This window comes from Prionailurus bengalensis, chromosome A2 (genome assembly GCF_016509475.1).
Source record: "Prionailurus bengalensis isolate Pbe53 chromosome A2, Fcat_Pben_1.1_paternal_pri, whole genome shotgun sequence".
NCBI lineage: Eukaryota > Metazoa > Chordata > Mammalia > Carnivora > Felidae > Prionailurus > Prionailurus bengalensis.
This window is the reverse complement of record NC_057348.1, coordinates 75596973-75622776: the sequence shown is the minus strand read 5'-3', so window position 1 is coordinate 75622776 and position 25804 is coordinate 75596973. Positions and strand designations below refer to the sequence as shown.

General features: G+C 38.0%; 1 protein-coding gene across 3 annotated transcripts in view; it reads right to left on the bottom strand.

Annotated features, from left to right (window-relative positions):
* Positions 1–337: 337 nt before the first annotated feature.
* The window catches only part of PNPLA8 (patatin like phospholipase domain containing 8), a 46517-nt gene continuing 21050 nt past the window's right edge, over positions 338–25804 (bottom strand). For 2 of the 3 annotated variants that reach the window (XM_043588557.1, XM_043588554.1), the window contains exons 6-10: positions 24049–24220; positions 21225–21282; positions 18454–18648; positions 9099–9294; positions 338–1719 (exon numbers count right to left, since the gene is read on the bottom strand). In XM_043588557.1, coding sequence (XP_043444492.1) covers positions 1445–1719; positions 9099–9294; positions 18454–18648; positions 21225–21282; positions 24049–24220 — 896 coding nt within the window. In that variant the 3' untranslated portion in view covers positions 338–1444. Of the gene's footprint in view, positions 1720–7060; positions 7673–9098; positions 9295–18453; positions 18649–21224; positions 21283–24048; positions 24221–25804 lie in introns of those variants that run through there. The other variant, XM_043588556.1, reaches the window with a different exon arrangement.

Genomic DNA, 25804 nt, shown 5'->3' with positions numbered 1-25804 from the left:
AATCGATGATTTTTCCTCTTTGCTGCTTTGAAAAGAGCAGGTAATTCTACCAAGCATTAAGACTGAAAGCTCATTTTCACATCTCTTCCCATGGTTTGCTTGTATATTTGCAGAATTTGGATTGCCGTAAAAGAGGACGTAACATCTTAGAGCCAGCTTTTCTCATTCGATCAATAAAATATCCGAAGCCCGGAGTGCCTGTCCCCCCTCCTCCAGGTTACAAACAGGACTCTGCATCAGAGGTGGGATTAACATCCAGACTCTCAGCTCCCCCCAGCACTCTGAACCATGCCTCACTGCCTCTGTGAATTCACGTTACATAGAAGCCAGAGCCATGTCCACGCAATGGGGTTTAGCTTTAGTTGATGTGTACACAAAGCAAAAGGCATTTACCTTTTTACATTTTTCTGGACAAATCTAAACATGATGGAAGGCTTTACATGGCAGATGGAGAGACAACAAAGCAAAGATGAATTTGGTTGGCATAAACAATGATTCGGATCGGTACACCTACAACCTCCGTGAAATCCGATGGTTAAAGGAGTTAATCAGGTAAAACAAAACATAATTTTTTAAGCACACTGTGGACAGGTATATTCAAATGCTTACAAAAGGTGGGAAGAAGCTACGTTACGAACAATAAAAACTTTACAAATGACATTAGCCTTTCAACAATACATTATTTCAATAGTTTATTTTTGTTAAGATAGGGATATTTTCTCAGTAAATTCAAATAGTTAATTTTATAACAGTGAATGGATAAGCTAGAGCTAGAAAAGTTAACACCCAGCACTATCTTTAAATTTCAGGTGGAAAAGTGGTTGATTGGAACTGCTCCTCTCTTTATGAGCCAAACAGTGTTGAAAGAAACAAATTTTGAATAGAACTGTGTATCTGGTTCTTTCATGTTTCAAATGTGAAAGTCCTCTGATAGAGAAAATTCCACGTTTCTGCACCTGTTTTGATGTCATTACAGTCAAAGGCAACATTTGGATCCTAGAATGCAGCTGGTCAAAACATCAGTGATGGAAATTTAAGAAATTGGCTTTTCCACTAACAGAAAACCAGTCATCAAACAAATTCAACATGATTATGGTGACTAAAGCAAAAACATCACGTGTAGTGGTGTCACAGCTCTTGCTTGGCACATATATTAATAAATTTTCAAATATCAAACAATATAACACCAAGATCTACTAAAACCAACTAGCACAGAAAGATTCCTAAAGCACTGTTAATTATGAACATCATAAAAACCGAATCCCATATGAATTCTGTAACCAAGCACACCCTCTGTGCTGCACAAGCCGGTCCGAGCACGTCTTTCTTCAGGAATTCTCCGGCATCTCAGAGCAAACTCGGGCCGAAGCCCCCAATTCCTTACTGAATTCACTGCATCTTCTGAACAGGCCCTCACTTAGGGAGATGGACACACACACACTTCTCACAATTTTGAAAAAAATGGAAGGCCTTCGTACATGTCAGTTTTTAGTTTTATCCAATCGTTAATTTTCTGCAGAGTTGTTTTTTCTTGACTTAGTATTTTTGCAAGTTTTTTCATTTTTTCTTCGTTTCTTTCGATGTACTTCAACCCTTCCAGCTGCAGCTGATTGAGCTTTTCATTTCGGCTTTCGTCTAGAGGTATGTTTTCACACATCACAGGATTAAATCTAAAATAGGTGTCAGGAGGTAACAGACCATCAAGCATCACATGGACTTCTGTTAAAACAAAGAGAGAACAGGGTAGTTGAGAAAATTGACTTACTCTGCAATGATCTAATTTTATCCTTATTTAAAATTATCTTCTTTTAAGGCAAATTACAAAGCCTTCCTTATTTCATCACTCCAGCCCATTAAAAGTAGGTTTAAGGAACCCATAATAACGAATCTAAGGAAATTCATCTCCCAAGATACTTCTTCCTGTAATTCTGCTACTTGCTCCTTTACGCTCTTGTCGCTGTTTTCGGTCATACTGTTAGCCACTGCTGAAATGCCTTTCCAACTTGTTTTGTTTTTAATGTTTATTTATTTTGTGAGAGAGAGAGAGAGAGAGGGAGGGAGGGAGGGAGGGAGGGGCAGAGAGAGAGGAGAGAGAATCCCAAGCAGGCTCCACACTGTCAGCACAGAGCCAAAAGCGTGGCTCCATTTCACAAACCTTGAGATCATAACCCGGGCCGATATGAAGAGTCAGATGCTTAACTGACTGAGCCACCCAGGCGCCCCTCTTTTTGTTTTTAATTTTGGGTATCATCTTTATGGAGGTATAATCTATCTATGATAAAATTCACCAGTTTTAAGTATATAATTTGAGAAGTTTTGACAAATGTATACCTTTGTGTAATCACAACAATCAGGACATAAAACATTTCTATCACCCCCCAAAGTCCTTAATGCCTTTTTTAGAGTTCCTCCTCTCCTTACTCTTTGGCTCTTCTAGAATTTCATACAAATAGAATCAGAAATACACAGTTCTGTGTCTGGCTTCTTTTACATAGCAACACGCTTTGGAAATTCATCCCTGTCATAGTATGTATCATAGTTCCTTCCTTTTCACTGGTGAGTAGAATTCCATTGCACAGATATACACCACAGTTTGTTCTTTCCAGTTCTGGTTCTCTCCGGTTTTTAGCTAGTTGGAACAATCCTACAGTAAGAATTTACATATAAGTCTTCTTGTGGATATATGATTCCATCTCTCTTGAGGGAATACTCTGGGATGAAATTGCTCCATCATATGGGAAAAGTGTGTTTATCTTTTTTTTTTATATGAAGCACAGTAGACAATGTTACATGTTTACCTTTTTAAGAACTGCAACACCGTTTTCCAAATGGCCACAGCATTTTGCATTCCAACCATTAACATATCAGAGTTCCCACTGTTCACATCTGCCAAAACTTGGTATTGTCAGCCTTAATTTTAGCCATTCTAGAGAATGTGTGGTGGTATTTTGTGGTTTTACTTTTCATTTCTCTAATGACTAATGATGTAAAGTCCTTTATGTACTTTTTAGTCATCTGCGTATGTTCTTCTATAAAGTGTTCAGATATTTTGTCCATTTTTTTCTGAATGTTTTCTTTTATATGTTATATTTATATATGTATATATATAATTCTCTATACAGTTTAGATCTGTTTATGTATTTGGTTCTGATAATGGATCAGATACATGTTTTACTAGTATTTTATTTCAGTCTACAGCCTATCTTTTCATTTTACTAAGACTGTCTTCTGAAGAGCAAAATCTGTTATTTGATAAAGTCTATTTTTTTTTTTTTTTGGTTCATGTTTTTTGTGTCCTATCTAAACAATCTTTACCTAAACTAATGTCATTTAGATTTTCTCCAGGGTATTCTTCTAGAAGTTTTGTAGTTTTAACTCTTATATTGAAATCTATGATCCATTTCAGATTTTTTTTTTTAAATTTTTTTTTTTCAACGTTTATTTATTTTTGGGACAGAGAGAGACAGAGCATGAACAGAGGAGGGGCAGAGAGAGAGGGAGACACAGAATCGGAAACAGGCTCCAGGCTCTGAGCCATCAGCCCAGAGCCTGACGTGGGGCTCGAACTCACGGACCGCGAGATCGTGACCTGGCTGAAGTCGGACGCTTAACCGACTGCGCCACCCAGGCGCCCCATTTCAGATTAATTTTTGTATATGGTGTGAAGGGTCAAGGTTCACTTTTTTGACTACAGCTACCTAACTGTCCCTATACTATTGGTTAAAAAGACCATCCTTTCCCCATTTAGTTACCTTATTAAAAATCTTTTGAGCTTACATGTATGGATCAATTTCTGTACTATTATGTACCATTCATTGATCTAAAGGTCTAACCTTATGCAAATACACAGTCCTTTGCTTACTGGAGTTTTATGGTCTTGAGATCAGAGGGCAGAAGTCCTCCAACTTTGTTCTTTTTCAAAATTGTTTTGGCTCTTCTAAGTCCTTTGCACACCCATATAAATTTTACAGTCATCTTGTTAAATCTCCACCCCAGAAAAAGGCTGTCTGCGTTCTCATAGCAATTGCATGGTGTCTATAGATCTATTTGTGGTGTGCCACTGAAACAACACTGAGATTTTCCAATTCATGAATACGGTATATCTACTGATTTACTCAGTATTTCTTTAATTTCTTCCAGTAATATAGTTTTTAGTGTTCAGGTCTTGCACATTATTTGTTAAATAATTCCTTCAGTGTTTAATATTCTCATGCTATTATAAATGACGTCTATCTTTGTATATATTTAATTTCAACTTCCAGTTGTGAGTATGCAGAAATATAATTGATTTTTACTGACCTTGTGTTCTCCAACTTGTTGATTCTAGGAGATTTTTAATAGATTCCTTGGGATTGTCAACATAGACCATGGTGTTATCTATAAATATTTACTTCACATCTAATCTATCTGCTTTTTATATCCTTTTATTGCCTTGTAGTACTGGAAAGGACCTCCAGGACAATGCCAACTGGAAGTGACGAGAGACATCTTACTCTGCTCCTGATCTTAAATAGAAAGTATTTAGTCTTTCACCATTAAATATAATGCTAGCTCTAAGTTTCTTGGGTTTTTTTTTTTCATTCTTTATAAATGTCCTTTGTCAGGCTGAGGAAGTTTCCTTCCGTTCCTAATTTACTATGAGTTTTTATCATGAATGGATGTCAAATTTTGTCAGAGTCTTTTCCACATCTATTGTAACTACCACAAATTTTTCATGTTTTAGTCTATTAATATGGTAAATTATATTGATGTTTTTAAATGTTAAACCAACTCTGTATTCTTGGGATGAATCCTACTTGGTTATGCTGTATTCTCCTTTTTACGTATTTCTGAATTCAATTTGTTAGAATATATTAAGAATTTCAGCATGAGGAAACTAATCAGGAATTGGTATTTTTATGTACTTTACAATTTTTTTTTTTTTTTTTTGCCTGGTTTTGGAGTCAGGGTAATGCTGGCCTTATAGAATGAGTTGGGAAGTATTTACCCTTCTTCTAGTTCTTGCAAGTGTTTATGTAGATCTTGTCAGCTGCATCTTTTTCATTTCAGATAGTGTATTTTTCATCTCTAGAAGTTTGATTTGGGTCCCTTTTGTATCATTCATTACTCTCCTTATCATGTTCAAGTCTTCCTCCAGCCCACTATACATGTAAAGCCTGCTTTTAATACCTACTGTAATGTCCTTATCTGCTAATTGCCTATGTATCATCTGATTCATATCTAGGTCTGTTCTCATTGATTGGATTTGCTCTTCTTGGTGAAGGGTGTCTTTTCTTTGTTCATTGTATGTCTGGTAATTTATTGGATACCAAACACTGAATTTTTGGTTTTTTTCTGTACTGGAATTTATTGTATTCCTTTAACAGTGTTTGATTTTATTCTAACAATGGATGCTGTTAATTGGATTCAATTTGATCTTTTTGAGGATTGCTTTTAAGCAGTGTTAGAGTGGATCCAGAGCAGCCCTCAGTCTAGAACTAATCTGATGCCACTACAGAAACAATGCTCTTCTGAGAGCCCCACTGCATGATCTCCTGTAACACAAGTTCCTTCTATTCTATTGATAAAAATCCCCAGCTATTCTGGGTCCTATGTGAGCTCCAAGAACTGTTCTGTCTAACCTTCCTGGTGGTTCTTCCCCTGCCTTGGGTAGTTTCCTCACAGGTATGCACCGATCAGTACTCAAAGGGACTCCCCTGTATGTCTGGAGCACTCTCTCTGTGAAGCTTCCTCCTGTTATATTTTGCCCCAAAATTCTAGTTTCCTTGGCCTCCATGAACTATAGTTCTGTATCCTGTTCTGCTTTTTCAGGTTCACCCCTCACTGTGCTGTAATCTAGAAATGCTTTTTAGGTAGCAAGCCGCACAACTGCAAAAATTACTTCATTTATTTTCCTTCTCTCAGGGATCACTGATCCATGACACCTCTAGAAGTCTGATTTGGGTCCCTTTTGTATCATTCATTTCAGACATCTAATGTCGGTTTGGTTCAGTTTGCTAATGGTTTAAGGTGAGAGGAACTGTATGGTTTCTATTATTTTATCATGGCCAGCAGTGGAAGTCTTAACCCTCTTTTAAAATGTCTAAACCCTATCCTATTATTAAGACCTGTATCTAGTCTAATTCACTTCTTTTTAAAAAAAATTGTTTAAATGTTTTATTTTTGAGAGAGGGCGAGTGGGGCAGGGGCCAACACAGAATCTGAAGCAGGTTCCAGGCTCTGAGCTGTCAGCACTGAGCCCAATACAGGGCCCAAACTCGTAAACCCTGTGATCATGACCTGAGCCGAAGTCGGACACTTAACTGACTGAGCCACCCAGGCGACCCTAGTCTAATTTACTTATTGTAAAATCTCCACAATAACCTATTTTAGTTTTCTTAGTCCCCTTCTTAATTCATAGTTTTAATCATTTACAACTATTCACCATTTATTAATTGATAATACATTAGACTGAGCTAAATGGAATTGCATTTTTTTAAACCTGGAAATATTTTTATTAATAAATGTTTCACATACTTCTATAATACCTTGTTTTTCTTTTCTTTTTACCATTTTGTTTATTTTAATTTACATCCAAGTTAGTTAGCATATGGTGCAACAATGATTTCAGGAGTAGATTCCTTAGTGCCCCTTACCCATTTAGCCCATCCCCCCTCCCACAACCCCTCCAGTAACCCTCTGTTTGTTCTCCATATTTAAGAGTCTCTAATTTTTGTCCCCCTCCCTGTTTTTATACTATTTTTGCTTCCCTTCCCTTATGTTCATCTGTTTTGTATCTTAAGTCCTCATATGAGAGAAGTCATATGATATTTGTCTTTCTCTAATTTCGCTTAGCATAATACCCTCTAGTTCCATCCACGTAGTTGCAAATGGCAAGATTTCATTCTTTTTGATTGCTGAGTAATACTTCATTGTATACATATACCACATTTTCTTTATCCATTCATCCGTCGATGGACATTGGGGCTCTTTCCATACTTTGGCTCTTGTTGATAGTGCTGCTATAAACATGGGGGCGCATGTGTCCCTTTGAAACAGCACACCTGTATCCCTTGGATAAATGCCTAGTAGTGAGTTGCTGGGTCGTAGGGTAGTTCTATTTTTAATTTTCTGAGGAACCTCCATACTGTTTCCAGAGTGGCTGCACTAGTTTGCATTCTCAGAAACTGCAGTTTTTATAGTTCAAGAACCATCTAGTACCAGCAATTACATACGTTTCACTCAATTTTTTCATTAACTAGAGTGTAAGCACACTAGAGTGGAAGCAGCATTACTTGTTCCTTGAAAATTCCAATTAGTCCATCACATGGTTTGCACGAGATACATAGAAATATTTTGAGACTGGCTGATTAGGGCTTCTTTTTCTCAGCAGATTATACAATCACAATATTGTATAGACCTAGATATATGCTTCTTGATAAGAATGGTGGTAATTTCAGAGTCTGATGAAAAATAGTAAGAAATTTTCTTTTACTATTTTTAAATCACAGATCAAGCACCATTCTGTTTTAACTTCTCACTTGCATGTCCATAAAAATATGCCACATGTATCGCATCGCGGAAGCAGTCTCATGCCATCCTTAAGAAAGTTGTTTTATGCCACCACAGGCACTTATTTCAATGCAAACATTCGGAAGTTTAGTATTCCGGGTGTAAGTCAAATGCATTTGTGCCGTGATCGAATACAGTAAAAATGTAATGGGGGAAAAAAAAAAGAGAGAAGAGAGTATTTTATTGATTTGATGACAAAATTTCAGATAGTGAAAAATCCAGTATATAAGCTTCTCTTGGGTTGTCATTAATAGATAAAAGTCCTTAGTGGGGAGTTTAAGATCCTCATGTAGGCTAATGACTTGACGATATGGAAAGAATGAGATTCAGAAGCAAGGTGCTGTTAAATGGTGACAATTCTTTTTAAGAACTGAATAACGGATTTATAAAAGACTTAAAATAAAATAGTAAAATAAGAAGATCTACACCTCAAGGCCAAAACTGGACACTCAACATATACTCATTGACTGCCTACTATGTGGTGGGCATTGCAGTCAACATAGTCAACTGGAGAAGTTTCCACCTTGTATTCTTGCAGGATAGAGAGACTATAAGCAACCACACAAGCAAATGTGTAATCCACATCCACACAATGAGAGAATGCTCTAAGTTGGAAAAAAAGAGAGAGAGAAAGAAGCAGGGTAAAGAGGTTAGAATGACATGGTGAGGGGGTGGAAAGGAATCAGGAACAGTCTCTCCGAGGAAGTGACATCTGAGCAGAGACCTGAATGAAACAGGGAAGTGAATCAAGAATAAATGTGGGAGAAGACCTCACAGAGAGAGCACAGCAACTGTAGAGGTCCCGAGGCAAGAGACTTCCTAGCGAGTCTGAGGACAGCAAGAACTAAAGTGCGGCTGGACGACTTGACAGAGGGGGGCCATGCAAGGAGAGGGGGAGGGACGCAGCTCTTAAAGGACCTGGTATATTTCAGTGATTGAGGCTTTGGGATTTTTTTTTTTTTTTTTTTAATTTTTTTTTTTCAACGTTTATTTATTTTTGGGACAGAGAGAGACAGAGCATGAACGGGGGAGGGGCAGAGAGAGAGGGAGACACAGAATCGGAAACAGGCTCCAGGCTCTGAGCCATCAGCCCAGAGCCTGACGCGGGGCTCGAACTCACGGACCGCGAGATCGTGACCTGGCTGAAGTCGGACACTTAACCGACTGCGCCACCCAGGCGCCCCGAGGCTTTGGGATTTTGGTCTAAGTGTGATGGGAAGCCTAGAGGGTTCGGAGCAGGCTAAAGACAGGATTTAATTCACATTTTAAAAGTCTCCAACCAAACCTTTGTGCTAATCCTGCTTCAGATACTTCTCCAACTGTACCCAGGCAAAGGTAACACACCAGGGCCCAGGTGAAGAACAGTCTCTCTTCTGGGGTCACTGAGAAGAAATGAGTGAGGAGAAATGGAAACATAAGATTTGCTCCCCTACATTCGTGAGCCTCCCGTGTAGACACAACACACTCTTTTGTAGTCGGCAGCGGCATATGCTACCCAAAAGTGAACTTGAGACGTTACGGTGCTTTAAGGTGGCAAACAGACTAACCTTCTGTATCCGTAGCACTGTTGATAACATTCGACAGCTTGGTTTTCAAGCTCGTGTACGTCACAGAGTTTCTCACATCACTCTCGTACCGCCCGGTGCCCAGAGACACGATGCACTCCAAGGGCACGTCCGGCCAAAGACATTTACACTCGTGCATGGCGAGCGCTGAGGGGTTATTCAGAAGCAAGCCTCCGTCCTGCAAAACAGGAGTCAAGAAAATATAGTGCAGAACTCTGAAAAGTGAAATTCCATTTTACAAACATGAAAACAAAAGCTGTATTTTAAACAGTTTGAAATTTACTCACAAGGAGAGTAGTGAACGGAACAAATTATTTAAAGACAAGAAGTTCCCTTAGAGTATTTATTTTGTATACCACAGCTTCAAAAAAGACAATGGGAAAATTCACTGGCCTTATCACACTTTCCCTTCCTATTATGAAAGTTCTTTTAACTTCTTCCTTGATCGCTTTGCATATTTTTCTCAAAACTACTAAAACGAACAGAATTACCTTTTAAAGGTAATTTAAAAGGTAATTTAAACAGAATTAACCTTTAAAGATATTATCCTTGTTCAGTGGTCGCTATAGAGTCTACATAAAAACTAACAAAAAAATTGCGGTTCTACCAATCGATTAAAACTAGCTTTTTGTTCATAAGTCAAATAGAAACAAATTAATTCAACTAATTTCACTGCAACTCTGTGAACAATACAATTTCAAAGTATCACATTCATTAAAACACACATATCATCTAAACAAAGTAGGCAAACCTTGTAATGCTAAGCATTTATCAATCATAACTATTATTTTGAAGAATTCAGAAGGAGGACTAAACATGCCAAAAAAATACTGTAAAACTGTAGAATAAAAGTATATAGCCAGCCTTGCATTACTGGGATAAACCTCTCTTGGTATTAGTGTATCCCTTCAATCCTGAAAAACTATAAACTGTCGGAAAAGTTACTCCTTCTAATACGCCCATATCGCCCTCTCTGTAACTGTCTCCCATTAATTCCAGATAGTGCCACACAGATTTGGTCAGCTTCTAAGCCTACAGTCCAGTCATTCATTAATTATTTGCAGGTTTTTGATAACCCACATCCCCTTGCCTTTGTGCCTTTGGACATGCTATCTCACTCAGAACACTTTCCCCAGCCCCCTTCTTAGCTCAACTAACTCCCATTTACTCTTCAAAACATGGGCCAAGAGTAATCGATCCAGCAAAAACCTAAGTGAAATAATCCTAACATGTTGAGCTGAAAACAGTCCGTCTCTACTGGAAGATAAGAGACTGCCTAATTCTGTACTAGTACACTGAAAAAGAATTTTGAAAAAAATAGGTTTTCCTCAAGAATAGGAAGAGGAGATACAAGCTTAAATTGGCGTGTCCTAAGGCAGTACACACGTGAAATACAGGCACTGAGATTACAGTGACACAAATATTACGGGATAAAGATCTATAAAGAAGTAATAGTTTTCCTTAAGACCTGTATTTTCAGAATTCTTTTTCGTTTTTATTTTTTTTTTTTGATGTTTTATTTATTTTTGAGAGAGAGAGCATGAGAGAGAGAGCAGGGGAGGGGCAGACAGAGAGGGAGACGCAGCTTTCAAAGCAGGCTCTAGGCTCTGAGCTGTCAGCACAGAGCCCAACGCAGCGCTCGAACCCAAGGACCGTGAGACCATGACCTGAGCCAAAGTCGGAGCCCCTCAAAATTCTTTTTTAGTGTACTACAGCAAAATTATGGCAAACTAGGATCTTAGGCAAATGAGCCACTTTGCATGGCTAAGTTCTCCTTAGGAAAGAGTGTGTGTACAGGGGTGTGCATTTAATAAAAACCCTTTCTGCAATAAGCCATATGCTTTTCAAAAAAGAATATAATGATGGTGCTTCAATTTTCTCTTGATGATTCAGAATTGTGGGGGAAAACACAGATCAGAAATATTGCTGCTTCTAATTCCAATCTCAGCTTAGCTTCTACTTCCTAGCTCTTTGGCAGAGGCATCACGACTTTTAAAAATAAGATGTGACTTGATAATTTCTAAAATTTTAGGATTAGGTACTACATTGAGTGTATAGGCTCAACGGCAACTTATTTTAGTACCGGCCCTAGAACTTCAAGAAGTGTTTGCCGACAGCCTTTCCCCCTGGGGAAATCTGCAGGTTTCTCACAAAGGTAAAAAGCAGTACATGCGGCGATCCAAGCTCCAGTGAGGTAGTGATTTGACTGTCTTTTTACAAAACTGGGGACTCAAAGGATCAGAGACTTCTGCTAAGTGGCTTCCTTTCCTTGTGAAAAATCACACCCCCCCACCTCCCCCACTGCCAACACTAGTGTTCTCTAGCTTCAAGGCCCCATTAAAAACATGCAGCATTTTGCCTTGGTAACGAAGTAACCGGTGTCACTAAAATTTCTCACGGACCACGAAAGAGAAACGCACCTTACCTTTTGTGAATTTATGTTCCGTTATCTTAGGGGGAGGGGGAGGATTTATTTCATAGATCACAGATAATGACAACTCTTCATTATTTTAAGCGTTGCCAAAACAACTTTTCAGAAACACGTATCTCAAGTAACACCCTGCGTCGGTGAGATTACACTAGAAGGCAGCAGCACAGAAATGTCCCAGAGGTAACTGGCTCTTTAGTTATGGAACAGCCGATGCGAGCCTAACGGTCCTTTATTACGGCCCACGTCATTCATCCCCAGGGTGTGGCCTCAGGATTCCTCTGGGGTAACAGGCATACGCGGGGCTGTGTGGATTCGCAGAAAAACCGTGGGGTCACGTGTTTTCACTGCTCGTTTTGGTCTCCATTTCAGGATGGGTTGTTTGCTGCCACTTCGGATCTGATCTCTACCTTCCCCCGAGGCGCTCATCTCCATCACTCTCTAGCGTCATCTCTTCAAAAGAATGTGTTTTAGGTATCCACAGGTGTTGACTTTCATGAGAAAAGGCTATTCTTTCAAAAGACATTTCCAGTCAACAGGGGCCCGTTTATTCGCAAGCCCACCACATTTCAGCTCTTTGGCTGTTTTCAGAAAGTCCCTTTGTGGCTGATAGAGGCTCGAGTTTGGACTGTCGCTGAAACCTACAGACTGCAGAAAGCTGGCCTGTGGACGGCCTCAGGTCTGGGACCCAAAAAAGGGGGAGACTGGGTTCTGTCATTTGTCACCCGACTGGCAGGAGGTGTCCTAAGGAGGGGGAAGCTTCCCTCCCTCGTCTAGACTAAGGAAGAGGGACATGTGTGACTGAAGCACACACGCCAGCATCATGCTTACCTTTATTACAGATCCCACAGGCCTAATTTTCAGGGTGCGTGTTAGGAAAACAGTTAAGTCATTCCGAAACCCAAAACAGCATGGCAGAGAATACACACAAACGATGAGAATCTTAAACGGATCAAAGTGCCAGTTAAGACCGGGAGAAGTAAACCTTCTGTGCCACCGAGTACGCCGCCTCGGTTCATCCAGCAGAAACTCGGATGTCCGTCTACGCCACGCCAGGCCAAAAGGCGTGCCAGCCTCGAGTGTGCCGAGCCTGAAGCAGGTGAACCGACACTGTGTCTCCTGGAAATGATCGCCGCGGAGGGTGGGATGGCTTTTACGGTTTTTAGAGCTACTAGGCTCACTTTCCTCAGACCCGATAGGGGCTAAATTCACATGTTATTCTAAACTCCAGCGTCTTTGCACCATTCAACATTGCCACTCAAGTCCCTGAGCTTGCTTGCCACGGACACAGTCTTTCACTCCTCCCGGACGTCTCCCACTGTGCTGTACGGGACTGCTCCACAGTTGAAACCGCCAAAGTCATCTCACCTTCTTCTGAAAGTGCTCTCTTTAACAGAAATGTGGCTCTTCCCCAATACTGTTTCCCAGGTAGCTGTTGATTCTTTCATATCTCCTATACTTTAGTGGTTAGGAGGACGGTGTCCTATTTATTCTTTAGTGTTCCTTCTAGACCATTATTAGTCTCAATCGACTTGGAAAATTCATGTGCTTTAACGGTTCTGCTATTCCCCCCAGCCACCACCACTGTTGTCACCTGTCACCTCCCCATTCAACAAACTGGTGAGCACCTGGTTCAAAGGCTTCCTTGCTATCCCATGTAGGAAGGGGTAGAAATTCTTTATCACACCCCACGTGACTTCACAACTTTCTAACACCCTAGACTCTCAGATGCTCAATCCTCTTATCTTCAAAATCCATTCTTCCATCTACTCTCCAAGGTCACACATTAGCTCTTGTTATCAAGATAGATGGAATCATATGGTATTCAGTGTTTTGAGTCTGGCTTCTTTCACCTAGAATAATGCTTCTGAGATTCATCTATGTCACTGCACATGTCCATAATGCATTCCTTTTTATTGCTGAGTTGTATTTAATTATTTGGATGTATCATAGTTTATCATTCACCAGTTGAAAGGAACTATTTTTAAATTTAGCTATCTTTAGGGTGCCTGGGTGGCTCGGTCGGTTGAGCATCTGACTCTTGATTTTGGCTCAGGTCATGATCCCAGGGTCGTGGGATCAAACCCCATATGAGGCTCTGTGCTGAGTGCAGAGCCTGCTTAAGATTCTCTTTCTCCCTCTGTCCCTCTGTCTCTCTCCACTGCTCACGCTCTCTCCCTCTCTAAAAGAATTTTTAAAAATTAGCTATCTTTATACATCTGTTGACAGTTTTACATCGGCAATTTGTACTGTTTAACTTTGTGAAAGCCTACTAGGATTCCTTGAATGTAGGTAGCATTAATTATTTCGTAAAGGCTTCTCAAATATAAATTTTAAGACTTTCAACTTTTTCCTTTGTTTTCAATTAATAGGACATTAGAACAATACCTATCACATAACAGAGACATTTCAGAACAGAACATTTCACTTCTAATTCAGCAAGTAAGTTACCTCTTTTAAAACTTTTATTTTAAATTCTGGTTATACTGTCTGTAACTTCTAATCATCTCAGTATTTTAGATGGAATACTTCACTATTATAAAAGCCCATAAAGAAGGGTCATAAAAGACAAAAAAGGGAGAAAAGATAAGAAGGGGCAAGCAAGGTGTAGCAAAAATTGATAATAACAAAACCACTCCCAAAATAAAGAGCTGCCAGGTTTCTAAAGGTTTTAATAGTCATGCTTTAAATTCCCATTCCTTTACCTTTACCTATTTTCCATCAAATACATGCAGAAGTTAAGATTTTTGTGTTCACTCTAGTCCACGGAGAGGCACACCGTCCCTTGAGCCCTGTTATACTTAGCCCACTCCTGTCAAATGCCTCTTCTATCAGGAAGTCATCAGGCTAATGTTACGACTGTGGTATTTCCTTTAACCTTTCCATTCATTTAAGTATTCATATTTACAGTTATTTATTTATTGTGTATTTGCCAGGCCCACTGCTAGATGCTCACGTAAAAAAGACTTAAAAAATGAACTGACTGCAGGGCGCCTGGGTGGCTCAGTTGGTTAAGCCTCCGACTTCGGCTCAAGTCATGATCTCAGCTCGGAGCCTGGAGCCTGCTTTAGATTCCGTGACTCCCTCTCTCTCTGCCCCCTCCCCCACTCATGCGCGTGCACGCACGCGCGCGCTTTCTCTCTCTCTCTCTCTCTCTCTCTCTAAAATAAAAAATTTAAAAAAATGAACTGGTTGAATAATTTGCTACTTATCTCCGAGATACACGCAGGATTGTGTTTTAATAGCAGTACATCATACATGCACTTAACAGCCTAAAATTTAAATACTTTTGATTGATTTTAATGTACATTTAATCATTTCAAATCATACGGAATCCCATCCAGGAAATAACCATTGCACAATGTGAATGTCTCCTAATCATCTCATCTCAGCTTATTCTTTTTTGAGTTTAAAAAAACTTTGTTTCTTATTATGGTAAAATTCACCAAACATAAAATTGGTCCTTTTAAGCATTTTTAAGGTAACAATTCAGTGGCATTAATTACATTCAGAATGTTTTACAACCATCACCACTGTCTATTTCCAAAATGTTTTTATCACCCTCAAGAGAAACTCTAAAAGCATTAAGCTCTCCTTATTTCCCTCCCAATCCCATTTCTATCGTGCCCAACTACTCATTCTTTACCTCTCAACTGCAGTGGAAACGTCTTTGTAAAGCCAGTCCTGATAGAATAAACCACTTCTTCTACGCTACTTCTTACCCCTGTACATATTTTCATTATTGAGTTTATCCTGTTATTATTTTCCTGTGCTTATATTCCCCTAGCTTGAGCTATTCGAGGGTAGAACCCAGGAAACGCAAGCAATAAACTGGCACTTATTAAAACCTTTAGGGTCTTCAAGGTTAACACAGTTTCTGGCACTGAGCAAGCAGTCACTACATTTTTGACCAGTTACACTGAAAATTAATAGTTGTGGCCTGACGCAGGCACAATCTGCCAGGTGCCAGGCTGGTTCTTTCTGCTGAAGATACTATTTACCTGGAACATTTACATGAAATATCACAATCCCCTTTAGGTTAATGTATTCTGAGTTCTGGACATAACCTTTCACAATGTAAATTAGGCCTAAGACAAATAATATATGAAAATCTGTCATGAAAACCTTTAGAGCAAATGAATTTATCAGGGTCTTTCTCCAAAGGGAGAGAATTAATGATTCAATTCTGGAGGTGGAGATGGGAAAAGGTAAGAGAGAAGGGACATGCATATGTCCAAACTCATCAAACTGTATACATCAAATACGCTCACTTTGGGGTATATCAATTGTATACCAATAAAAGTTAAAAAGAGAGAGAAGGGATAATTTTATGTAAAACGCACTATTTCAAGATAGATATGATGCTACTTGGGCAGGGGGGAGAGAAATAATAGATTAGAAAACTACTCAAAAAGAATTCCTCTCACTTTATAATTTTCTAAGACATGTAATAAACCTTGTAAATGTTACCATATTCTTTTCTTTATAGGCAAAGGCAAATGTAATCCATACATCTACCTACTCGCACCTCTTAATTATAGCACTGCTTTCAATAACTGCTCAAACAGAATGTTAGTCTATAATTTATACTCTACGTGGTTCCAAAAGGATATGAAGTAACTTACATTAAAACATATGTCAGACATGACAGTTAAAAGAGATTTTAAAGATGAGTCTGGAAATAACTCAATTATTCAAAGAGCTCGGGATAAGAGGACTGTAATAAGTAAGCACCATATTTTAGTTTTAAACTTCGTAACAAGTTCTGAAGGGTTGGAAAGGAACTTCATTTGAATGTTTTCTTTGTTTAAATGATCAAGATCATTCACATCTTAGAATGTTCTAATCAATCCTTCACGGTGTCCTTTCAGTAGAAAAATATCCCATTTCTTCCTCATGTTTGGAAGAGAATAAGAAAAATATTCTTAACAATAGGGCTTGCTTAGAATCCAGATTTCATTAAAATATGATTAATTAGATGTGCAAATCTTCCCGAGTCAAGTCACTGATTTACATCCAAGTATATTCTCTGTACACGTGATTACATGCTTTACATAAATTTTGTACAATAAGTTATTTTAATCTGTAGCTCAACCTAAATTCAAAGATTATGGTCATCAATATAAAAATGGCTAAGCATGAAAAGAAATATCACTAGTCTAAATGAAATGGAAAGAGAACCACTTGGATTATTTTGGTTTGTTATTATGTATTCTCCAGGACTGAATTAAACTTTAGAGCTACCTCCTCTCAGATGAAAAAAATAAAGAGAAAATGAGATAACTTCTTTGGAAGTCTGGAACACATGGTCCTGAAATGCAGTAACTTATCATTTGAGACTTCTACTAATATTTGGCATAACTGTGACTTTGTAACATGACAATCATCTTAAAGTTATGTTATAAACCTTAAGTACTATGTTTTGAACACATGGTCTAAATTTATCTCCGTTTGTGACATGGTGAGAAGAATATGCAGAAATCATTGTTAGGACAGCAAGGTACATATTAAAGTAAGAATTTTATTTTGACCAATAAGTCTTGAAACCAATGTCAGAAGGACTCTCCAGCTAGCACTTTCTGCCCTGAGTGGGTGGAAGAAAGAAGAAAGGCGAGCAGGGGAAGTGCCTTACATAATTCAACAATGACTGATTTGACAAAGTAAGAAACAGTCTGAAGTGGCTCCAAAGACAAAAGGAATCCTATGTTAAATTCATGATTGCAAAGATTGTGACACTACTTCTAGAAAGACAGGGGAAAATGGGATAGTTGACCATAACATTTTAAAATATGTGTAAGGTACTATAAAAACATAAGAGAAAATGAAACTGATAAAAGTATTTGTTATTATAACATTGACACATGTAAACTGAAATTATATAGTTGATGTGTAGTTCATATAGACAAACGATGTATGTAGGAGCTTCTGAATGACATCTGAAAATCTTTATCAAAATAGTTTTCCTCTCAACATTTATCCAAATACCAAATACATAGAGCACAACAAATACTTCACTGCTAGAGAGTAAAGTTAAGGTTAGTAGCTCTATGGAATGAGATTGACTTTAAGTGGGATATCATCTAAAAAATTAAGGATATATAAAACATATTTTGGTAGTATCAGCTGAAGAGTTTTCGTCACTTTTTTATCATTTAGTGTAAGTTAGGAGTTAAGATTTCCATGAATAATGGGAAAAACTTGACAGAGGAAAGATTCATGATAAATAAGTCTACATTACAGAAAAAGAATAAATTACCAGAAATAATAGTCAATGTTATACATCAATTAGCCATAAACTTCGAAATAGTGTAACTATAGACAGCTTCCTGATCCTGCCGCTTGCTAGCTGTGATCCTACTCGTTAGTGAACATTTCTCAAGACTCCAATATCTCATCTGTAAAAGGGGAATAACTCTATCCACCTCACAGGCAGTGATAATTAAGTGACACAATGCATGCCAAGGACTATGTAAGGGTCCAGCACATAGCTAACTTATTATTTTATATCATCTCCTTCAAAATATGTCCACCAAAACTGTCAAACAGATTGGGTTCCGCGTGCCCAGGGACCATGTTTCACTTTGAATTTTTATTTCATTTTATTACATTTGAATGTTTTCTTTTTAATTTTTATTACATTTGAAAAGCCACACATTTTTCCATCAATAAGCGATCATAATTAGTTATGAATCACATTATGTAAAATACACACACACACACAAAAATCTTTCCTAAAATGTGTTCTCAAGCCAGAAGGCCTGTTGATTTAAGGAAAACAAGCAACAAATAAAAACATTCCGTGTGGCACATCTTTTACCACACGGAAACATGAAGAACAAATGTGACATTTGATAAGTGCCGATTCTATAATCACGTGAACGTTTCAAAGGTAAGCCACGGTCAACTTACTTGGTGAAGATCGTTTCCCAGTGCATACTCCGCAAAGTAGCCGGGCGCAGCAGACGAGGCTCTGATGGCCTGCCACATTTTGTACTGACAGCCTCCCAGGTAGTGAGAGTTGATGCCAGGGAAGTGACCATAGTTTCTGAACACAAAAGCCTTCGGCGTTATCCCTCTGTTCACTATGGTACTTACTGCAGCTACCTAGTAAATTAAAAAGTGAACAAGACCCACTGTAAACAGTCATATTGGGGATCTGTGAAAAATTAAGTATTATTTAGTAGTGTATGAACCACCTACAATTCTACCCATCAAGATAAACGTATAACATAAATATGATGTTCAGCAAAGGGAACCAGATGTTTCTAACTAGGTAGTTCTTTACGGGAAAATAGATACAAGGACTGAGATAATTTTGAGAAATGTATTATAAGACAATAATAGTGAGGTCCTGCAGCTCAGGGGTTAGAGCCCAGGTCTTGTAAGACAAGAATAAGATATTTTTGACTACATGATTTGATCAGCTATGTAAAAAGACATTAAGAAGACATAAACTTGCAAATCTTTGGATAATAATCAACACAGCAGTAATAGCAATGAACACAAACTACTTGAAGAATAAATACATTATTTTCACAGTATTTACGGATTAGTCTGCTTCTGTTCTCTTTGAAGGCACTATGACTTTAGTAACTGAAACTAACACTATACAAACTCTCAGGGCTTTCTTATAGTTAATAACTGGTAGCTGGGTAATTTTTTATTGAAATAACTAACAATGACCATCTTGGGTCTCGGATTTCATTGATATCAGTTGAATTTATGTAAAATGTGTTGTACTTGTTAATGACTTATAATATAAACTGAAGAAGGTGAAAGGTATTGAGGAGGCCAAAGTTATTAGGATTCTGTGCCAAGCTCTGTCAGGGGCCTGTGTGCTTTGTTATTTTATAAACCAAATGGGATATCCCTAGATCCCACGAGTGATCTGAGTGTGTCTCTAGGCCACCGTGGGTAAGAGTCATCATACACCAAAATCCAGGGGGGCCTATGGATTGGTCGATAGGCTGAATTAAGAATCATGTGGGAAACACGATAAACCCTTTTATCACAAGTGAATTACTTTTTGAGGTGGCTGAAGTCCCTTACACCTACTCTTTTATTTAAAGTTGGCGAGTCCTAAGACTTAAAAACAAACAAGCAGAAAGCTCTGAAGACATACAGGGGAACCAACGAGAGGTGTAGGGCACACCCGGGGGTCTTCTCCAAAAGAGCAGTGTTCGTCTCGTTATGACATGGCCTCCAAGGCCCGGCTGGTCTGATTCACCTGCCACTTCAGTCTCAACTTGCACGATGCCCTTGAATCCTCAGGCTCCAGCCTTCTGGAACTCTCAGTTCCTGCACTTCTCCATGCCTCCTCCCACACAGGTCCTTCCCTTTGCCAGCAATGCTCCTACTCATCAGCCTCCACACTAAGATCTCAAACCTCATGTCCTTAGAATAGCCTTCCTTCGTGTCCCTGTAAATACATGCGTTCAGAGAACTGTTTTTGTTGTCCATAGCATTTATTTCAGGGAAACTATATGTCATTTGTGTGATTACCTGATTAATGCCTACTTGCCCTACTGGACTATAAACTCCATGTCTGCATTTACTCACTAAGGTCTTCAAAGTGCCTAGCACAGTGTTGACACATTGGGCTTATAGTTAATATCTAAAGAATGAATGAGGGGGACCTGGTGGCTCAGTTGTTAAGCGTCCGACTCTCGATTTTGGCTCAGGTCATGATCTCAAGTTTCATGAGATCAAGCCCCGTGACAGCCTCTGGGGTGTGCTGCTTGGGATTCTCTCTCTCTCCCTCTCTCTCTCTGGTGTGCCCTCTCTCTCTCTCAGAAATAAATTTCAAAAAAGAAAAAGGAATGAACAAAATTTAAATAAGCAAGAGAAATAAAGGGAGCTGTATTTGATTTTTCATGGGTACAGATTATTATCCAAAGAATAAATACAAGCTGCAAGGGATTCTGAAATACATAAATCCTATTCCTTCTTCAGATAACAAGTATTATTAAAGAACACAGAACTCAAGCAATACTCAGACCACTGGGTTTCAAACAAAACAAATAAAAAGAGCAGCCACACTGAAACATATCCTAGTGGCATTAACACTTTTAAAATTTAGGTTCCATTCGTATGTTAACCTATATCTACAGGCATATAAAATTTCTTTTAAAAATCTTAGAGGAGGAAATGCCAGACTTTCTTAAATCACTAGATTTGATTAACCTTATGATAAAATAATTCTTCCTTATTTTTAGTCCTAGTCTTTCATGTTCTTAAACTTCTGTTGTACTCTTACTGGATATAGAAGACGTCTATCGGGGTGCCTGGGTGGCTCAGTTGGTTAAGTGTCTGACTTTGGGTCAGGTCATGATCTCATGGTCTGTGGGGTTCGAGCCTCATGTTGGGCCCTGTGCTAACAGCCCAGAGCCTGGAACCTGCTTCAGATATTGCGTCTCCCCCTCTCTCTGTTCCTCCCCTGCTCACACTCTGTCTCCCTCTCAAAAATAAGTAAACATTAAAAAAAAAATTTGTTTAGAAGAGGTCTAATGAACACATCCTGTATCTTCACAGAATGGCCCAAGATGTAAGAAATTAATATAATCTATTAAAAGAGGTTCCTAAGAAATGTTTCCCTTAATAGAGAAAGGGCCTCCAGAATAAGTGCTTTCAACCTGACCTTGAATTCCAAATTGGTATTATATTTAAGACTCTAAACTTACCTTAGGACATGTAGGGTTTCTCGCTGTTTCAATCATTAGTGAGGATCCCATTCTATCCCTTTATAAAGGAGAAAATTAAATTGTATCAAAATGATTTTATCTCCTAACATCAAGGAACATACAATATGAAAACACTGTTTGCTCAGGGCTTTGTCAAAGTACTATGAGCGACAAACAAGAAATATAAAAATAAGAAATATAATAAATTAGGCACCTCTAGGTGCCTTATAGTACAATTAGTGCACACAAAACAATATATAGTTATTTGTTAAGCTCTGATTTCAACTGCTGGTATCTATAGTATGGGGAGGAATCAGCCCAGGCTGCAAGGAGGGGTGGCTTGAAAAGGGCAGCAGGGGATGGCAAGGAAACACATCCAATGCCAGGATGTGGAAGGGGTAAAGGCACGGAGGCAGAATAAACCTGTTGTCTTCAGGGTCCTCCTGACAATATAGAGGAACTGTGCTGAGATAAAGCTGCCTAAGTATATAGCGTAGTTACAGAGGGATCTAAAAACCAGAGCAGAGCATTTAGACTTTAAACCTGTTTTAGCAATACAGAGCCAAAGTCACTCCTAAAAAATGCTTTGGAAATCATCTGAGTTGGCACCTGAATTACCGCAACATTACAGATATTGTCCTTGGGCAACAATTCCCACAATTCCATTATAAGGGAGTTTTATTTCAGAGCACATTTTTTCCCTGGCTTAAAAATAGGTAATTGTCCCCTCTATTGAATATAAGGACTATGTTCTCTGCCAACTTGCCTCAAAAAGAAAAAACATGTTTCTGATACTTTTTTTTTCAAACAATATTCATGATTTTCAAATACAGTATTAGTGAATTTCACATGTAGGTAGTATGCACAAATTAGGTGGTGATCTACCCTGTATAATCTTTTATAAATATTGATGTCAAATACTTTCTAAAGCGGACAAGATCTTTGTCTTTCCGAACCTGATCTATAGGTTTCATCTGCATGAAGACCAATTCAATTGTATTCTTCTAATAATCTTTTCATAGAAATCTTGCTGTAAAATTGGGACAGAGTTCCTGGGAACATGCTGCTTTTACAGTTTAAGCAAAGTTCACATTTGTGGTTTTTTTTTTTTTTTTGAACCTTGATTTTATAAACAGAGGTAATATGCTTTAGTGAAGTTATGAACATAAATTCAAAGAGAAAGTCAGGAACACTAATTGCTTATTTCAGATGGATGTGAAAATACAAAAAAAAAAAGTCACTATTCGTAGATTCTACTGATGGTATAATTGAAGTGTCCCTAAAATAACACAAAATGATCTCAGAAAAAAAAAAAGCAGAAATATGCTTTCAATAAATAAGAGAAACAAAAGACAAAAAAAAAAAAAAAAAAAAAAGCCAGAGAGCAGATGGCACTTCTTGATGTCCATATCCTCGTATACAGTCCCTTCCCAGAGACCTTAGGTTTCAGTGGCTGTGGTCAAGGGGACATCAGCAAACATGCCATTAAAGTGAGGCTTGATAAGTATTCATGCACTGGGGCTTGCCCTTTTGAAACTCAGACCACTCTAATGGGATGAAGTCCAGAATGAGAGTGACCGCGTAGAGAGAGACCAGCACGGGAGCCATCTCAGCCGTGGTGTGAGTGTGAGTTCAGTCAGGCAAGAACAGAAGAAATCACCACACCACAGAATCAGGTTGTTTTAAACCACCATGTTTTGGGGCACCTGGGTGGCTCAGTCAGTTAGACATCCTACTTTGACTCAGGTCATAATCTCTTGGCTTGTTAGCTCGAGCTCTGTGTCAGGCTCTGTGCTGACAGCTCAGAGCCTGGAGCCTGCTTCGGATTCTGTGTCTCCCTCTCTCTCTCTGCCCCTCCACTGTTTGCACTCTGTTTCTCTCTCTCTCAAAACTAAACATTAAAAAAAAATTTTAAAAATAAGTCATTAAGTTTTGGAGTGGTATGTTTTGCAGCACAAGCCAAGTGAAAAAGTAGGGAAAGAAAAAAGCAACTAATCACACTTAGAAAGGTCATTAATGCTGTGATTAAAAATAAGGAAGGCTTTGAAGAACCTTCACTGAAACAGCAGTAAGCAAATATATGAAGATACCCTAACGAGTAACAAAAGGAAAAACCACTTCATAACAGAGAAACTGGCTTACAGTCTATTTTATAGTCTTATTATATAGATATACCTACTGAAGCACTGTTCATAATCACAATAAATTAAGAACATAAATATCCTAAATGTAAATGGTACAGAAAATATGGTACCATCACACTGTGGAGCATAGTCTTTAAAAATTTGTCAAGAGATTTTCACAAAGTTGGAAATAGGGAAAGGATATGATATTGAAACTACAATATAATCTCTGCTATATAAAATACGTATGAGAATGTATACAGTGTAGAAAAAAAGACTAGAAGAAAATATAAGGTCCACAGCTCTGAATGGTATTGTGGGTGATTTTAAAGGTTTCAATTTTATGCTTATATTTTTGGAAAAGTGAGTATAAAGCCTTTGTAGTACCCTGGAAAAAATGTTTAAAAATTATTAATGTTTTAGAAGAATATTTGTTAATGACTTGAGAAAGACTAACATGTTAAGTAAAAACAAGGTGCAAACATGTCGATCTATAAGATGGTCTCAATTCTTAGAAAGAATTGAAACTTCTACATGCGAATCTCACACATGAAGTCAAAAAAAATGGTGACTGGAATTACACACCAAAATAGTAACAGTAGTCATCTCTAATTAACTGATACCAATAATTTAATATTCTTTTTTAATTATGTGCACATGTTATTTATATAATCAAACATTTAAAAATAATTGTAACTTACTTAAGAATATTTTCCCAGGTTTGACTGTCATAAAATGCATGGCTCCAACTCATTTTGACTGTTCCAACAATGACATTTTGTGAAAACACATCGGATCCTAATTTTCGGTACAGTTCTTCACATTCATCCAAGGGCATATGAAACAATCCCAACATGAATGCTAATATAGCACCTGGAAGAAAGAATGCTTGGTTTTTCCAGCATTGACATTACAGTACTTATAAGACTTCCCAACTCACAGATTTGGTTAAAATTCTAGCTCCAACACTCCCTGTGTCACCTGGGACAAACTACTTAACCTGCCAGAGCCCTGATTTCTTCATCTACAAAATAAAGATAACTAAAAAATGTATAATAACTAAAGATGATAACTAAAAAATAAATTTAAAAAAATTAAAAATGTATACATGTTTTTATATCAGGATTAACACAGGTAAAGGTCTTTACCCAGCCTCAGTAAGGACTAAATGTCAACCAATGATGAGGAGGATCAATTTTAAAATATAAAAAATGGTTGTTTTAAATCAAATAACACACAATTAAGTTGTGGTCGATGATGTTCTTTCTAACCTTCATAGATTCCTTAAAACTTAACAATTCATTAAAATAATTACTCCTTCAAGTTGGTCCAGGGAATTAAAATAATGAAAGAAATTAAGTCTTGGGGCACCTGGGTTGCTCAGTCGGTTGGGCATCCCACTTCAGCTCAGGTGACGATTTCAGGGTTCATGAGTTCGAGCCCCACATCGGGCTTTGCACTGATAGCACAGAGCCTGCTTTGGATTCTCTGTCTCCCTCTCTCTCTTCCCCTCCCCCGCTAGCTCTCTCTTTCTCTCTCTCTCAAAAATAAACATTAAAAAATTTAAAAAAAAGTAATTAGGTCTCTGGGATATCCTTTTAAATAGCCGATTTCATATCCTAGCTGCACGTGGCAGGACACACTGCCACCTAGTGTATCTAACTGGCCTAAACCTGAATTAAGGAGAAAAATAGGCGAGAAAGCTTTGGGGGGTTGGGGGTAAAGACCTATACAGAATGACGGTTTATTTTGACATTATAAACAGAATAAAAACAGCAACTCATTATCATAATGAGTTTTAAATATTTTATTATATTCAGTGTTATTCTAGTAAAAGATAAAACAGCTTATGTTTTAAATTAAATTGTATGGCATCACTATGTAATAGAAACTATTTTTTTCAATTTGCAGCAAATCTCTAACACAAGAAATAACCTGCCAAAAATTAAGTTCCTTTCAAGTACAGCTACTATAAACATGAGCAGATTATTTTAAAACTAAATTTTACTGAACCAGTAAGGATATTACCTTTAAATTAAATATATTTATTAAGTTTATAAAAATTCTAAGTGCAAAGAAAATTTCTATGTTAGAATATACAAAATGGAAAGAAGAAAGGAAAACTATAAGCACTGTATTCGAAGTTACGGTTAACGTAAGCCAGAAGAGACAATGGAAAAGACAGATCATGATAAATACAGAAATGTACATATCACATAAACGGATACCCTGCTTCATGGATGATGAACCTCTGTGATTTAAAATTCTCTTTATTGAGCATCCACCTACTAACAGTGGTGCCAAAGCAGGAAGTTTGCTTGTTTAAATTTGTGAATTGCTAAGAACTACTACAAAATTTAACAGAAATGGTCAGGGTAAAGCTGTAAAACAAGTGTCAAGGAACATTAGCCCTAGGAAATGTCTCTTTAGGAAAAGTTTCCATAGTTAAATCAAATT